The 16,587-nt window shown below is 51.8% G+C and overlaps 1 protein-coding gene across 7 annotated transcripts in view; it reads right to left on the minus strand.

The window, feature by feature from the left end:
• Positions 1-1,347: 1,347 nt before the first annotated feature.
• The window catches only part of AP2B1 (adaptor related protein complex 2 subunit beta 1), an 80,582-nt gene continuing 65,342 nt past the window's right edge, over positions 1,348-16,587 (minus strand). For all 7 annotated transcript variants that reach the window (XM_075440191.1, XM_075440192.1, XM_075440186.1 and 4 more), the window contains 4 exons: positions 14,037-14,121; positions 13,218-13,304; positions 4,765-4,919; positions 1,348-3,664 (listed from right to left, as the gene is read on the minus strand). In XM_075440191.1, the coding sequence (XP_075296306.1) occupies positions 3,590-3,664; positions 4,765-4,919; positions 13,218-13,304; positions 14,037-14,121 (402 nt within the window). In that variant the 3' untranslated portion in view covers positions 1,348-3,589. The remainder of the gene's footprint in view (positions 3,665-4,764; positions 4,920-13,217; positions 13,305-14,036; positions 14,122-16,587) is intronic.

Consider the following 16,587-nt stretch of genomic DNA (forward strand, 5'->3'; position numbering starts at 1 on the left):
CAGGAGCAGTGGGGACTTTGGGGAGCCCACCCAGCACCCCAGGGCTGGCCCCATCGCCAGCCAGAGCAGCAAGGAGCGACCCGAGAGGTCCCTGCTCCACGGCGTGGGCCTGGGGAATGGGGAAGGCTGCGGGGACAATCCCCCCCAGAGCAGCTCCCAGCCTGGGGACCGTCGCCTCTGTCCCCCGAGCTCCCAGCACCGCAGGCTAACGACGCTCATGGAGCAAACCCAGTCCTCAAGGCACAGCGTGGCCCGGGCTTGGCGCGTCCCCATTGACGGGCATGAGCGTGCCCGCAAATCCAGAGCGGCAGGAAAGACCGATTTCTCCCTGGGGAGCCCTAGAAGAACGGTGAAGGAGGAAGAAACCTTTCCCTTCACCACAGGACACGAAGGGGACGGAGCCCTGAGCCTCTTGGAGCAGCTTTTGCTCCTTCTGGGCTAAATGCCGCCCCAGGCTCGCCCCCAGCACCTCGGCAGGAGCAGACCCAGCAGGGACCAACCCCCCTGTCCCCTCCCCAGCGGTCGGACGCGCAGCCCACCCCAGGCACACCAGGGATGCACGAAGGGACACGACAGCATCAGCAACTCCAGACCAGGCTGCTGCTGTTGCTACTAGACACATCCACTGGCTTCTACCACAGAAACACCCCTGTGCAGGGATGATGGTACCTGGCACCCCGGCTCCTTGGGCAGTAGAAGTCTCCTCATCTCCCAGTGCTGCTGAGCCAGGGGTGAGAGAAGAGTTGCTCCGCTTCCCAAACCTGCTTCTGCTGGCGTTGCATTTCTGGCCGCTCCGAGGGCTGAGATTGCAGCTGCCTGAGCTTTGCTCTGGCCCGGTACGGAGGTTTTGCAGCCCACCTCCCCCTGCCTGAGGCAGGACCTGGGGTGGCAAAGCCCCCTGGAAGATCCCAGCGCTGCTCCAGAGCAATCTGAATACATCACCGACTCACAATTTTATTATTTCCTCGCAGGGAAAGTGGGTCACGCTACCACAGCCCACCTGGGGCCCAGAAAGGGCTGACTGGGTACCTCCACCTTCCCTCCCACCCCTGGTCAGAGGCTGTCTGTGCCCAGGCACAGTGCCCCTGCCACCCAGGGCCCTTTCCATGCTGCCCTTCGAGACAAGGACAGAGCAGCAGCCAGAGGACCAAGGATGCTGGCTCCCTCCTCACGGGGCAAGCCCCTATTTTGGGGGTCTCCGCTGTAGAAAAGTGGCTGGTGAAAAGAGAAGGATGAAAGGCTGCCAGTGAGCCAACAGCACCCTTCCCACCAAATCCAGCCTCCTGGCCAAAAGCAGGGGAACAGGATCCTCTCCCCAGCCCCAGAGAGCCACACACAGCCACAGCCTCCTGGAAATGAGTTTATTGACACGGACGGCAGGTAAAGCCTGAAGAGCAACACAACTACGCGGCGAACACTCGAACGAGCGGCGCGGTGGGAGAGGAGGGCGAAATGCCACCGACCGAGCGCAGGCTCTGCCCTGCAGCACAGAGGCACCCACGTGCCCGAAAAGCTGGGAAGAAATTTGGCAAGAGAAGGGGGTGCTCAGCATCCCCTCCCCCTGTTGAAGCTACACCAGCTGGCTCATGGAGGGATGCTTCAGAGTTTGTTCCTGACCCTCTGCCGTCTCCTCCCCAGCCCGACACAGCCTTGCACTTGGTGCTACTGGTGCTTCCTTAATTGCTCTGTTAATGATTTTTGCAGCACCCCGCAGCGCTTGGAGCAAATCCCTTCCCAGCACACGTGGGCAGGGCTCAAGGGCTGGATTGCTCTAGCTCTGCCCCACTTTTTCTCCAGCCAGAGCGCAGGGGACCACCTTCCTCAGGGTCCTGCAGCTCCCAGGCCCTGCTGGTGTCTCCTCCAGGGCACCATGACCTTTCCCCAGCACTGGCCTCTTGGTTGCAGACAGTGCCAAAGCCCTGGTGAACCATCTCCCACCGTAAAACATTCATTGACTTTAAATGTGGCGTCTAAAAAGACAATATGGGGGTTGCTATGCGAAAGAGCTTTGCCCACTGGGGAGGAGATGGCGTCAAAGCATGCTGGGGAGGGCGAAGCCGTTCCGGTTAGTGGCTTGGTTTAAGCAGGAAAAGCTATGGATGGAGCAAGGACATGCAAGAGGCTTTTGCTTTCACTGCTGTTGTGCAGCACTTAGTGGTTGCAAGGTGGTGAGTCCACAGCCGTGGACTGGAAAGGGAAGCGGTCCTGGCCCCAAGGACAGGTGGGAAAGAGGGGCCAGAGCATGGGGCTGCCTGGGACAGGGGGTGAGCGCAGGAACGCGACGGGCCCTCGTTACCACCTGCCTCTGGGCACAGAGAGCCAGCCTGCAAATGGAAGAAACACTTCCAAGATCTGCTCGATTCTCAGCCCAGCTGGGACCTGAAGCCCCGGGGAAGGCAGGACACCAACACTGCCCAGCCCAAACCGTCCCCCACTGTGCCACAGCCTGGGTTTGGGGGACAGCACGTGAACAGGGAGAGCCGCTCCGCTCCCCGGGACGCTGCCAGCAGCAGCCCCCTCTCCACAGGGGCACAGCCAACACCTGCAGCCCCGGCGGGGAAGCAGCACTGCCGCGTCTGGATCTGCCACCGTGAGCCCCGGGGACCCGTGGGGTTAGCACAGTGCCGGGCGAAGGTGGCACAGCTCAGGGGATGGCCGAGGAGGCAGCTCGGCAGCAGTAGGCACGGAAAGAAAAAGAAGAGGGGCTGCAGATGGGTGGGGATGCAGAGATCATACCTGGAGTTCTGGCTAGAGCTTTTTGCTCTAAGAGCAGGCTTGTTTCCTTCCTTTCATCTGCTGCTGTCCCATCACCAATCTAGGTCCGCAGCTCCTCCCCACGCAAGAGCAGCCTCGCTTCTCAAATCAGCAGCTAATGAGCCAGGGAGATGGCTGGAGTGAAAACACACCATCAAAAGCAGGGCAGAGTCTGCCAGCAGAAGTGTAATAAAAAAACCCCCTCTCTTTAGGGCTCCATCTGCCTCCACGGACCGAACTGATGGCTCTGTTCCTAGTTCCCCGAGGCCATGCTCACCCTGCTAGAGCCCGACGTCCCTGCAGGGCTCCCAACACTTCCTTGGAATCGCCTTTCCTTTAAGCCAATTACAATAGAAAAACTCAAAAAAAAAAGTATAAAAATATAAAATAAAGTGCAGTGTTATGTTTTCGACACTTTTGCCTTGTTTTAATGAGCGGACGTGTGGTTTTTGCTTGGTTTTCTTTCAATGAGCAGTATTTTACAAAATCGTAACTACACCTAAAGCCATTTAGAAAACACCAAACATTGGCACAAAATGGAGAAGCCCACGAGAACGGACAATGAGTGAGGGGCGAGGGGGATGGGGGAGTAGTCGAAGCAGTGGTTACAAACTCCATGGACGCTAAAAATATCAAAGGGGTGTGTTCCCTATCATCGTTAGCACGTGGATACTAATTGCTACCTTGTTTAATCAGTGCCTTTGACTGAAATCCTACACATGAATACGGCTGCTTCCAGTTACGAGTGCTTTTCCCCGCGCCAGTGGTGAAGGAGGATCTGGGGACCCCTTTCTCCCCCCTCCTTCTGCAGGGTGAGGCACAGGCTGATCTCCTGTTAGTTTTTCAAGATGGCATCGTAGGCCTGGTAGATGTACTGGGACACTTCGGGAGCTCGGCATTTCAGGGAGAGCTGCGGAGAGGAGGAGAGGAGAGGTTAGAGGCAGCCCAAAGGAGGGCAGGAGCTTTCTACCATCTCCACGAAGGCAACTGGACCTGTCTGTCCTACAGCATGGGTTGGACCGACCAAGGACATGGGTGGTGACAGTCACCCAGAACTTTTCTCCTGGGTCCTGCTTTCTTCGTCACCAACACAAAACTGCCTTTTCAGAGCTTGCTACGAGCAGGAGGAGGTACACGAAAGCAAACTCCCGCTGCAGGGTTCCCAAATTCCTTACCAAATGTAGGCCCCTCTGCAGGCATGGAGGAAGGGGAGGTTGCCCCAAACCCCGAGAGCAGGGACTCGCTTGCCCTCACGTTGTAAATCACAGCACTAAGCCTGGGGGCTTCTAATGATTTGCTGCCCAGTTCCAACAGACACAAACTTGGCTGTCACCGCTCTCTAAAGCGAGGAGCAGGCTGAGACCAGACTTGTGGCATCAATCCTTGTGCAAACACTTTAAATCACATTCCAACAGTCACTTTCACCCCGCAGGTCCCCAGACCATGGATTTCTCTTGAAACTCCTGGAACAGCTTCCAACAGGAGATAAATCCTCTAACACCAGGATGCTCAGACACACAGGTCCTCAGGAGGGGAGGAAAAGCAAAGGGAATAGCTATACGTGTACACGATGCAGGACAGACCGCCCCTTCCCACCAGCCATCGGCTGATGCCAGCACAAGGCCAAGGAGGCTCTGACATCCAGACAGCCGGTCTCTGCTGCAGGGACGCAGCAGGGCATAAATTTCTCCTTGTTTATGAGAGGGGGGAGGGTGTCCTGGCAGTGCTTTCTCGCTAATGTCTCTTGGCTTTATCTCTGGGTAACCTTGGCAAGTAACTGCTCATTGCTGAGCGGGCATTGTCCCAGCTCACTGGTAACAGAGCAGTGTAATTCTCTTGTTTCTCACTTTTTTTCCAGTTCAGTGGGCATTCCTAACCCCTCAGTCAAATTAACAGGATCTCCCCCAAAACAAGCACGTTGGGCAAAGCAAGGAGAGATCGCTCTGCGTGCGAGGCGCGCCAGAAGGGTCCCGGCCGGCGCCACGTGCCCTCCGCAGCCCGGCACCTCACCGTGTAGTTCGGGTTCCCCGGCTGAATGCGAAGCTCGGCCAAGATCCAGATGCCGTTGGTGAGTTTCAGAGACTGGTAGAGCATGTCCTGGCCTTCCACGTTCCTCTTGGCAATGGTGTAGACGTTGTTGTTCTGCAGTTTGCTGGAGACGGTGTCTTCAGAGAGAAGAAAGAAAAACACATCTGTTAATTCAGATTTGTAATCTGAGGAGACAGGAGAGCCCAGAGGAGTGTCCCCATGATGCAAGTGCACAAGGAAACGCTGACTTCTGATCCAGAAGGGACAGGAGCAGACATGATGCGAGGAGAAAAAGTTCCAGTCTGCTTCCATGGACTCATCTCATTCCTTTCAGGCTGTGATCCCTTGTGAAGCATTTGCCCATCTTGTAGGGCATTCACTTACTGCTCACTGCTCCGGGTCACCCAGGACTCCTTTATCAAGGAGAGAGTCTGCAACTCAGAGGGTGAGAGGACTCCGCTCTATCTATAACACCCAACAAGCCTCAGGCAGGCTAACCCAGAGGCAGCCAAAAATCAGAAGATGAAGGCAGAGAAGAACAAAGGTCCCTGCCTGAGGCTCACTCGGGTGCCTGGTTCTGAGGTCCCGTCCCAATCACTTCATCTCCCGCCTGCTTCCTCCCCTCTCATGCACAGACACCTCTGGCCAAACCAATGTCCTACAAGGCAGTAAAAATCCTTTCTTTCTTTTTAAAGCAATCATTTGAAAGGGCAAAACCCCACAGACATCTGTCTCTAGACACCGTAAGGCTGTGATACAGTTTTAACACACTGTATGACCTCAGCACTCGCAGAAGCTGTGTGATTTCAGCTGCGGACCTGTATGGATGTAACCACAACACACGTTATTTCTAAGAGACCTTTCAGAAAAACAAGAACAGAAGCAAATATGCAGAATACAAAGACCCAAACCAGCAGCCTCCAGACGCCAAGGGGTTTTCTCAGCACAGCACAGAACAGGGCAAACCTCAGCCTTTGGATGCCAGTGAACAGGGCACATTCACTCTTTGGGTGGAAGGCTCAGGAAGGATGACTCCTCACCTGATAAACCTCACTGGTAAATTCCCATTCCTGGTGCCCAACAGGAGAAATTTAACCCCTTCAAGCCCTTTGCCCGGGCCAGGGAGGAACACCCTGTCTATGCTAAGCCATTATCAGTAGCTTGGGCACTTCGACAGAAAGCAAGGGAGAGAAGTGGCCTTAAACAAATTTGCACTGAAAGCCAACACACGGGGAATGTGGGATCCATTTTAAGGAGTGCGAGGAGCAGGAGAGCAGCAGAGAAGTGGCACAAAGTGGCCATGCAGCTCTAATTCACCCCTGTGCCTACAAACACCGAGATCCGCTGGCATTGGTGCTGGATTTGAGAACTGACACAAGTCTGTGCTGGTGTACGGAGGGACTGGAGAAGGGACAGCATGGTAGAAGCAGGTAAGAAAAGGCCCCACAAATCCATATGCTTATGCAGAGGCTCGGATCTGCTGCCTCTCCCCAGGGCAGCGTTGGTAACCAGAGCTGTGGAGCGGCTCCATGGGCAGCCTGGACCCTTTGCCCACGGCTGGGCTGAACCCCTTCGCTCCCAAGGCTTCAGAGCAGCTGCATGCAGGTCGAGGAGGGTTCAGGCATCCAGCTACCCAGACACACTCAGATTTAGGTTTCCTCTCTTCCCCAGTTACTATGGCAACTGGCAGATATAAGTAACTAATGAGATCCTTTGCTTAAAAACCCTCGTTCCCTCTGTCTCCTCCTCCCACCTCTACTCCTCCTCTGTACAACAAACTCATCCAGATTAAGGGAAATGGCAAAGCAGAGCAGTCCCCTGCTTGCAAGGAGCGCGTCTGGGAGGAACCCACGCTGGAGGGACATCTCCCACCAGCGATGAGGTCCAAGGTCCCACCTCCTCGTGCCCTCCCAGCCAGTGAGAGCAGCCTCTGGGGCTTTGCGAAGGCGCTGTGTTCAACACAAGCACCCGCTCAGAGAGCGCATCCTTGTTTGCAAGGGACCTTGGTATTAAATACGATGTTGTTTGTCCAATTTTAACAGGCTGAGGTTAAACCTCACTGGTCTGAAGCCCCTCTGGACATGTATCCTGGAAGTGGAACTGCCAGCAAGGGTTGGAGACTTCCTCCAGCAACGTTCACTCCTGCTGGGAGCAGTCTCCCCCTCCGCAGGGGGATGCTGTCAGAGCAAAGGCATTCCCTGGGGAGCGTGGGCGCAGGGTCGGAAGCCAGGCTGAAAGCGGGAAGCTGTAATTTTGGCAGCTGTGGGGCTGCTACCCCATCACGGGGTGTGATGGCAGGGGAGGGGAGCACTCCTGCTGCCCGGGGAGCCGCGCTTTGGGGGCACAGTGGGCGAGATGGGGCTGCAGAGCAGCTGCTCTTGCGCCAAAGCCTTCAACCATACGATGGCACACACGTGGTTGTGTAAACATTTAAACAGCCGCTGCCTCTGCTGGGGGGCAAGGACGTGCTTGTAGGGGGGTACAGGGAGGGAAACTGAGGCAGGGCAAACAACTCGGAAAGCCTGTTTCCCACCTCCCTGTCTGACCTCAGTTACCCTCTGAATAGTGCAAGAAACACTACAAAACACACCCTGTCTCTGCCAGACACCCGGAGCAATCGTGGTCAGGCTGGTGTGCTGATGCTCGGCTCGCCTGACTCCTCCTGCCCCCTCTCTCAGCAGAGATTTGGGGACTGTTTGAGAGCCTACCCCCTCTCCCCCCGGGCAGCAGCTCCCACCCCTCCTGTACTCAGGATTTTGGAGATCGGGCAGAGTTGCTAAGCAACAGTGCCAGGCTGTGCCTGGCTGAAGGCAGGACCACTAATGCCATGTGACAGCACAGCCCATAAAGAAAAAAAAAAAAAGGGAAGAAAAAAAGGCAGATATTTGCTGGGAGCAGAGCGCCGAGCCCAGTCCTGAACTGGGCTGCTGGTTTCTGAATGAGAGTGTAGCACCCAGTGAAGCCCCGGGCAGTGCCCGGCGCAGGCAGGAGCAGGGCCGAGTCGTGCTGCCTGGGCTGGCACGCGTTCCCCCGCACACGTCTGGGCTGGCAACTGCAAACCAGAGCCACACAAGTCCTTCTGTAAGACAGCACAGCCTGCTTCTGACCTTGCGAAGCAACCTTCCGCAGGGCTTGTTCTTTTGGCCCAATGCTTATTCTTACAACCCTCTCGAAGCGCGATGCAAGGATACAGAAAGATTTCCCCATCAGCAAGCCCAGGGAAGCCTCTGACACCAGGCCATGTTTCAGGGTCATTTTTTTTTCATTTGCGGAGTTTTGCTTGTTTTCCTTTTCTTTTGTTTATTAACCAGAATTCTTTACCCTGCCTCAGTCCAACAACTAAATAGCACGCATGGGAAGACAGGCACGCAGGGAAGAACAGCTGGACAAGGTCTCCTCCCTTGCACTGAAGTAATCCAATTCTTTTCCACAGCACTTTCCTTCCGGGTAAAGCAAAGGAGACGCTTAAATCTTCTACCCATACAGCTTAAGAATTTCACTTCCGAACTCAAACACCCAAGACGACCAACTGGCGATAAAGGGAGTTTTCCCAAAGAACGCGCACGACTCGGGATCAACATCGACAACACACCTTTTGTGAACTTGGACCTCCAGGGCATTTTGCAACGAGCAGCGGATATCAGGAAGTAATTTTATCTATTTTATGCTGTGGTAGCTGCAAACATCCCCACACTATTTCTAGTAACACCTGAATGGTCCTGAGCATCCAGCCAAGAACTGCATTCCAATACCAAATGCGCCTGCAGACTCCGATCCAGTGGGGAGGCACTTTGGTCAATATTATGACAGTAAATTCATTCCCAAGACATGTAATATGCATGGGTTCTATAACTTATTAAATGATTACGTTACTAGATTGGCTCATACAGGGGGAAAAAAACCTTACTAGGGAAGCTTGCGTACGACTGCTTCCCAGGTTGTTCTAGCAAGAAAATCCAATTTCTCTTTGTTCCAACCTTAGCAAATTACTTGAGCAGGAAAAAACAAAGTGTCCACTGCATATCAATAAAGCCACATTCAACTCCAAACACCACAGCTGTCATTTCACACCAAATTGTGGACCAGTAATAAGCAAGGAAAAACAAAGTTGCTAGAACTGCTGAACAGCACAGCAACTAATTGCCTCCTGTTTAATGGCATTCAGTCTCCATGTGCAAGTCAGCTTGTCCGCTTTCACTCTGTGGGTTTGGGTAAGCAGAATTTAAAAAAAGAAAACAACATTTAGCTAAACTGATTTGCATAGCTTAGCTTAACGTAGAGGTCCTTTAAAATTTAATCAAACTTTGCACGTTGAAAAAACAGTGTAAAAAAGGCAAACTGAGCTGCAGCGCATGCTCAGTTGCAGGGGAAACCTCAGTTGGTATAGTTACACCAACAGAACTCGGATTATTTAAGCTATAACAGTCTATGAATCTATTTTCACACACTAGATTCTTATATTTTCATTAAAAGAATCCAAAATGAATTAATTTAGCACTGGATTCATAAGAGATGAGAATGTTGGGGTATAACCATGACCTTGTGTTTTCATTACAAGTTGCATTTCTGAATACGGTTTTCTCTGCAGCACTATCATAACCTCTTCCTAAGAGGCAGATGCATGAAACAGCGCTCTAACGAATTCAAGATGTGCAGTGCATCCCAAGCACACCTTGCCCCCACGATACAACTCCAGAGAGACTCGCTCCTCCATGGCCGTACGGCTCCAGCCCTAAAGAACAGTCTCAGGGCAGTGACAGCTCTCACCGCTGGGAACCTGAGCCCCAAATCCCTCATCCAGAATTAAGCACTCGTCTCTCCAAGTCACTGGGAACTGTGGGAATACCTTCAAGTGTCCAGGATTTGTGCTTTTTTTGGAAACAAAGATGCTGGAGACAGGGATCAGAGTGGCAAGCTCTACCACGTAAGGGTACCTGCTCCTTACCCTGCAGCCTGGCACCTTATCCCAGGCTCCAGCTTGCTGTGCCGTGGGCTACCGGCAGCAGCCAAGATTTTCTGGCTATTCTGTGCCCTGCTTTGGGGTGAGCTGCCAGGGACAGGAGCTTTTTCTGCCATTCCTGCAGACCATCAAAGCTCGGGTCAATCCTATTTGGCTTGCCTCGTGGGCACAGGATGGATCTTTTACCCACAAAGGCCTGGGAGCACAAACTCACACAGAAGTACCTCCGCTGATGGACTGTGTTTATCTCCTTTTTGTTTGAAGAAACAGAAGAAAATGATCTGGGGAAAAAAGCCTGCAGTTTACGCAGGAGGTGCTGTAAGGTGACTGGTGCACAGTGACAGCCAGCCAGCCCTGGATGTACAAGAAATGCACAAGCTGCTTTCTTGACAGATAAAATCCCAGCCCCCTAAGCCTCTCTGTTCCAAGCCTGTTTCACTCTGGTTTAAAGAAAAGGAAATTCTAATTTCAGTTTCTCCATTCAAGAAAATCAGCGTCCCCTGTTTAGCTGCTTGGTAGGGCCTCCTGCCCGTCTGCACATAGCTTCATCCCCACACCTCACACGGTGCAGATCCGAGCGCTGAGGAACGCAAAGGCTCTTGGCAGCTAAGAGAAGGAAAGCCAGGCACCGAGGGTGCAGGGACCACACTCCTGCTCAGCCCCCTGCCCAGCAGCAGCCGGGCGCTGCTCGGCACGCTCTGCTCCATCTGCGCGATGCCTGCGGCAGCCGTGCGGCTCTAAGTGGCTGGTAATGCTTTGATCAGGGCACATCAGCTGGGAGCAGTGGTATTTTTAGCTCACAGCTAAATTCGCATCACTGGGCTGGAATCGGTTAGACAGAAGCATGAATGGCGCGGTGCGTCCCCGAGCCTCAACGCAGACTCGCCACCAAGTGGGTGGGCTCACGCTAGGCATGAATTACCGATCCGAGCGGGTGCGAGAGGAGGGATAACGATTCACACGGCGGCTGCACACCTCTGCGGAGCCGGCGGCGCTTAGAAGCTTTTCGTCTGTACTGCAAGGCTGCAAAAACCCAGCGCCCTCCCAAGTTTTAGTCAGGAGCCCTTGAAATGTGCAGACTTTGTTCTGCGCAGCTCCGCCACGGCAGCCGTTGCGTATCTTATTTTATGCAGTGATATGAGAGCTGCATGCAGCGGTTTTTCTTCGGTGAACAACAGAACCACCGACAGCCCAAGTCAAGAGCTTTATTCTGCTTAGGCAGCTCCTACAAGAGAGTCTTTTTTGAACACGAACCAGTCTTTCCTCCACAAGGATCAAGTTCCTAAAGATTTCATACCCAGAGCTGCTATTCTTGAAAGAAAGGAGGTGTCTTGAAACAAGCCTATTTTCACTGGATTTAAATGATCAAGACTGTGAATCTTGAAAGACTATCACCCTACTGCGGCACGTGGCCACACACTCTCGCTTTAGTATAAACTAATAGCAAGTTATTAGGTTAGCAAGATGGAGTCAACTGTCGTCAGAGCTTACTCAGTTTCTCTCGCCTCTGCTCTGGCATGCACCACCAGCCACCTGCCGCGCTGCGAGAAGGCTCCATCCCTGAGGATGCTGGAAGTCCAGCCCTCCACGGGGTCTGGAGCCTGGCTGATCCTTGTACAGACAGGTCTGATGCTCTTAGGATGGTCTGTACTGGACGAGGTTACTGCTTAGATGCAAGCGGTAGCAGACTGAGTCAGGGTTGCACTGATAGTTGAAATACAAGTGCACAAGATTTCACCGGTTTTCCCTGCCACAAGCTACTGGGCTGCTCCATGCTGAAGCCCAGGTGACCAAGGACAGGAACGGCCGATATAGTCGCAAAAGGGAGGTGGTGTCAGCAGTGGAAATACAAAACCAGAAGCTTCAGTGGATGGAAGTGTTTGAAATCTGTTTATGAGACATGACCCACTTTCTCCCCTACATAAGCCAAAGAGGCTGGCAGATCCCGCATGCCCTCGAGCATCCCGAGTGACGGGTCCTGTCGGGAGAGGCACTGCGTCCAGGGCTCTTGCTAAAGCACTGAGAGAAGTCTCTTGTCTGAGCTCTGGCAATGGCCGCAGATAGCACTGCAGAGAAACTGCTTGGTGTCCCTCTGCTCTCCCTGCGAGCTAGCAACATGTTCTCCACCGGGTATCACAAATTCAAGCAGGCCTGGGCAAGAAGTCTGGTCCTGAGCTGGCAAACCGTCCCTGACTGGGGAGCATTACCTGTCACTCCACATTTTCCATCATTCTCTTCTGGAGGGATCCGGGCCCACGGGCCAGTCTGCAGGATCACCAGTGCTCATCCTCCCAGCCACGCACACCCACTCTCGCCCTCTCAACCGCATCCTCTGCTACCCAGCACCACAACACCCCAGAGCCAAACACGAGAAGCTACCAACGTTTCTGATTTCAGATGCAAAGAGCCCTGGAGAGCACGGGTAGGGCATGGCTGGGGCAGAAGGTGTTACTGGCAGCAGCACTGCAGTGCAGAGGGAGAGGCGATGCCAAGCTCGGTCGGGAGCAGAGAGAGGGCTGGGGGAGGTGCTGAGGTTGTTCTCATTTGAAACCCCACAGTGAAATCAAGTCATAAGGTCCAACAGCTGCTATTTTTTCCCCCTCTTGCGTGCTCCATCTTTTATATTCCAAAATAGTAATAATTATGAGTACAAAGAGACCCATGGTTTCTGTCTGCAATTGAAGCAAGAGGGTGTTCATTGTGTAACGGCAGACATGAGCAAATAAAAAGGTTACGGGGTTTGCAATCAATAGGGACACTTCTTCCCTCTGTGAAACATAGCAGCTTTCGGTAGAATCACTTGGCTCCTGCCCAGAACCTTTTGAACAGGAGCAAAGCTGCTACGCTGGCCCCATTCCACTTTTACACTCCCTCACCCTTCAGCAGTAGTAAGGTCACACGTACAAGGAGGATGCTCACAGAGGCAACCAGATGACGAAACGGAGCTGAACGGGACAGAGTATGAGCAAAACGCATCAACACAGCAGCTAACAGCAGCAGACCAAAACTCTTGTCACATGGCCTGTCCTCCATAGATGTCAAAACATTTTACAGTGGTATGTACGGTTACTCTTTCACAACAGAAAGAAAGCAGATGCTGAAAGGTGAAGCGACTGACCCAGGATCACGCAGGAAGCTCAAGCCAGGGCTGAAACACTTTGCCTGAAACACACAGTAGCAGCACAGGAAAGCTGTACAGCCCCAACCTTGTATTCAGCTCTATTTTCAAAGAGCAGCTTTGCAGAGAAACAAAGTATAAAAGAGAAACAAGAATACAAAGTCCACAATGAAAAGAAGAAACAGATCAGTAAAATCTAAAATCCAGCTTTTATCGGGACCCAGGTAAAGTTTTTACTGAAACAAGCCCTAGGATCCAAGGCTGTATCTGTTAGCCATAGACAATGCTATTAATAAGGTGATATCTAGTGACCATACATCAAAAATGCTCTCAGCATGGTAGAATTAAGCTACTCACCAGCATTCAGGTGACAGTCTTTAATCTGGAACTGAAGCTCATTTTCATTTGGAATATCTTTCCATGTTGCAAGGAAGACCTGGCGCTCTAGAAACGAGAAAGGCCATCAGCACTCCTGGATCCTCGCAGGACCAGAGCATTAATTAATTCACCACAGAATGGTACAAGATAGACACACAAAAGATCTTTTGGCCACATTTTGTCCTGCTGTGGTCAGACCCAGGGTTTGCTCCTGTAACAATCTCAGTCTCACTGTAAAACCAGCAAAGCTTTAATGGATTTTGGAGCCCCCAAAGCAGAGAGAGTCATTACCAAATGAGCTGTTTACAGACCAAGAACAGGTTAGATTTGACAACAAGGTAGGAAACCCATGCATTTGGGATGACATTACAGTGAAAGCTGCTTTTCAAGTTACTTCCCAGCCAGTTCAAACAACAATTTAATAAACGTGACCAAGGACACATGAATTACAGTGAAAGTGGTATGGGGTCAAATCCTAGACCCATCTGAGCGAATCAAACCCCCCAGGAAAAAAACCAACCCAGAACCCCGAAATCAGTCTCAGAGAAAACAAATTCACCCCTTGTCTAGCAGAGAGAATCAGAGCAAAGGACTTGGGTTCTGGTGACTATTGGAGCTGCAGGACAACAGGGACAGGCTACCAGACCACTACAGAGCAGTTCAGGCTGCTGGGATGCACTGGCAGCAAGGCCATGGCCAAGCACATGAGAATCCAAGCTGTGGGACAACTGGACCTGGCTGGGCACTGCTAGCACAGTCTGGCTGAAGAGGGCTGACCACAGACCTAAAAGCACTCACCCATTTTGCCATCCTCTACGAAAAGCACGTTGAGAGGAATTAGGCAGCTGAAGTAAAAGACATCAATGTTGTTTTTCACAGCCACCTGCGATAGAAGAAACACGGGGGTTAAAGCTTCTCCATCAGCTGGAAGTCCAAAGAGATCCCCAGACTTTGCACAGTCTCATCGCCTGCCCGCGCACCCTGGAGTGGTCTCTCCAAGCAGAGGCCAGCTCTGAACACGCGACTGCTTGCAGAGATGTTGCTGAGTTTCTGGGTAGCTTCAGACAAGAATCAGTCCCACCTCTCCGTGCTCACTCCATTTTCACTAAAAGCTGCTCAGTCTTCTCCTGTGAGCATTCCACCACGCTGCTTCAGAACCAGTTGCACTGATGGGGTCACAGCCAGCATCCTTGCTCTTTTCTGCTCTGGTTCAGCCTCTCCCTCCCCTCATTTCTTCCACCTCCGAGGTACATTCATCTCTCTTGGCTGCATACGTGTCTGTCATACTGCACACAAGCTTCTTCATCACTCCTCTTTGCCATCTCACTCTCGTAATTCCTCAGCTCCAAACCCCTGTGTATTCTTTATTTTCACCCTCAGCTCTCGGTCACGTCTGAACATGCAGACTCCATGATTAGTCGTGTCTCAGTCTGGGCACTTTCTAGAAAGCCTGAAGCTGGTCTACCGCCTGCACCTTCCTCACATCATCTCCCAAGTCTACTGCCTTTACCTTAGTGAAAGCTATACAGTGAACACGTGTCAGGCATCGACTCCTGGAAGAAGAAAGCCCTGCTACAGAGCAAGCAGGGCAGGTGAAAAAAGATCACTTGACAAAAGACTTAATTCTCAGTGTCATTAAACTCCGCCAGCCAGGGAGATGCACTGGATTGCCTTTTATCACACATGCTTGCCACGTTACCGACTAATCTCTGCTAACACAGAGAGCAATCTCACTTTCAGCTTTCCCCAGGCTGAGAGCTGACGGTACAGCAGGAACAAGCTGGAGGTCTGAGAAAGTGCACTGTCATAATATAGCACAGAAAAAGGTAGCTCTGGGCTTTATTCCTATGCCTCTCACGCTCTCCTCACATCATCTCGCATAGCAATAGCCTGTCATGGGATACAGTTCAGCAGACACCTGCCATTGCTTCCAACGAAGGAAGCTTAGCCTGCAAGAGAGACCTAGAATTAAGGTTGTGTGGGGAGCCCTGAATTTCAGGAGCCATTTGAGCTCCTACTTCTTTTGAAAAATCCCAGAAGGAGCTCTCCAACTTGTCACCCAGCTGAAACACGAACCAGAACATGCTAAATGCTGAGCCAAAGAAATAAATTTGCTGCTATAAAGATTTATGCCAAGACAAACTCCACTCACATTAATAATTACATATATTAGTGTCCTGCTGAGAAAATCTATTGTCCCATAGCGGCAGGTTTAGAAAGACACCCCCAAATGTCGGTAAAAACAGCTACAGATAGACAAGGGAGGGGAATAAACCAGATAACTCAAACACAAGTCAGCTGATTAGACATGCATGCAAGCCAGAGCACAAGGGGTAGGAGATCAAGCTCCTGAATGAACTCTTCCAGCAATTGGGAAGGTCCCACAAATGCAAAGAACTGCAGAAAGCTAGACGTGACAGCCTGGGGGGTTTCTACTTTCAGCCATTACTAAAGGTAGCAGTTTATATTTAATTCCCACAGTGCAAACCATCTTAAGAAGGGATTAAAGCCCACTATAACCACGTAACTGATGGTGCAACCTGGAAAAAAAATGGAAATGGTCCTCTGTAATAGGGAGCTATTACGTGCTCTGATTGCTGGCGTCATGCTCAGGAGCTGGAGTGTCTGGTGTTTGAGCTAGATGCACCGGAGCCAGAGGGGTAAAAGCAGATTTGTGGATGGTCTTCAGTGATTCACCTCTGCAAAATGGGATTGAACAGATTGCGTGATTAGCCAAAAATGCGCCTCTGAGTCTGGGGGGGGGGGGGGGGGGAGAGCTGGGGAAGGGACAGCAGTGTAGCCATTCCAGATGCTATGCTTGGATACAAGTCATGGAGATGAGCCAGAAGAGGGAACATTTAGGCTAAACGTCTGGGAAAACTCGACAGTGAGAATTATGAAGCAGCACAAAATTCTCCTGGGGAAGAGAAGCTCCAGTGCTTGGAGTATTTAAAATCATCCTTGACAATGCTGTCAATAAGAGGAACTGTAGCAAAACAACAAAGCATAGCAGGGACTACACCGCGTGACCAAAGATCTTTACCAACTCTGATTTAGTGATTAATTGCCTTGCCTTAGAACAACAGAGATTACTTAGCTTTTGTAGCTAATTGTTGTTGCCATACAACGACAGTTTCTTACAAGAGGGGCTGGGAAGCAGTGCCTTCTCTCCAGTCACTGTTCTAGAGCCACGCTCCAAATTAATATGCTAACCCTGTCCCTGCAGTTATAAGAATGCTATAAAAAGGTATCTGCTGACCTGCTTCTCAACTCTGCAGAAACATACTGAGTAAGCTGCTTTGGCTATACTCTAGAGAGCTACCCAATTGAGATGCTCTGAAGTGCAATT

The sequence above is a fragment of the Opisthocomus hoazin genome, chromosome 20 (assembly GCF_030867145.1).
Source record: "Opisthocomus hoazin isolate bOpiHoa1 chromosome 20, bOpiHoa1.hap1, whole genome shotgun sequence".
NCBI lineage: Eukaryota > Metazoa > Chordata > Aves > Opisthocomiformes > Opisthocomidae > Opisthocomus > Opisthocomus hoazin.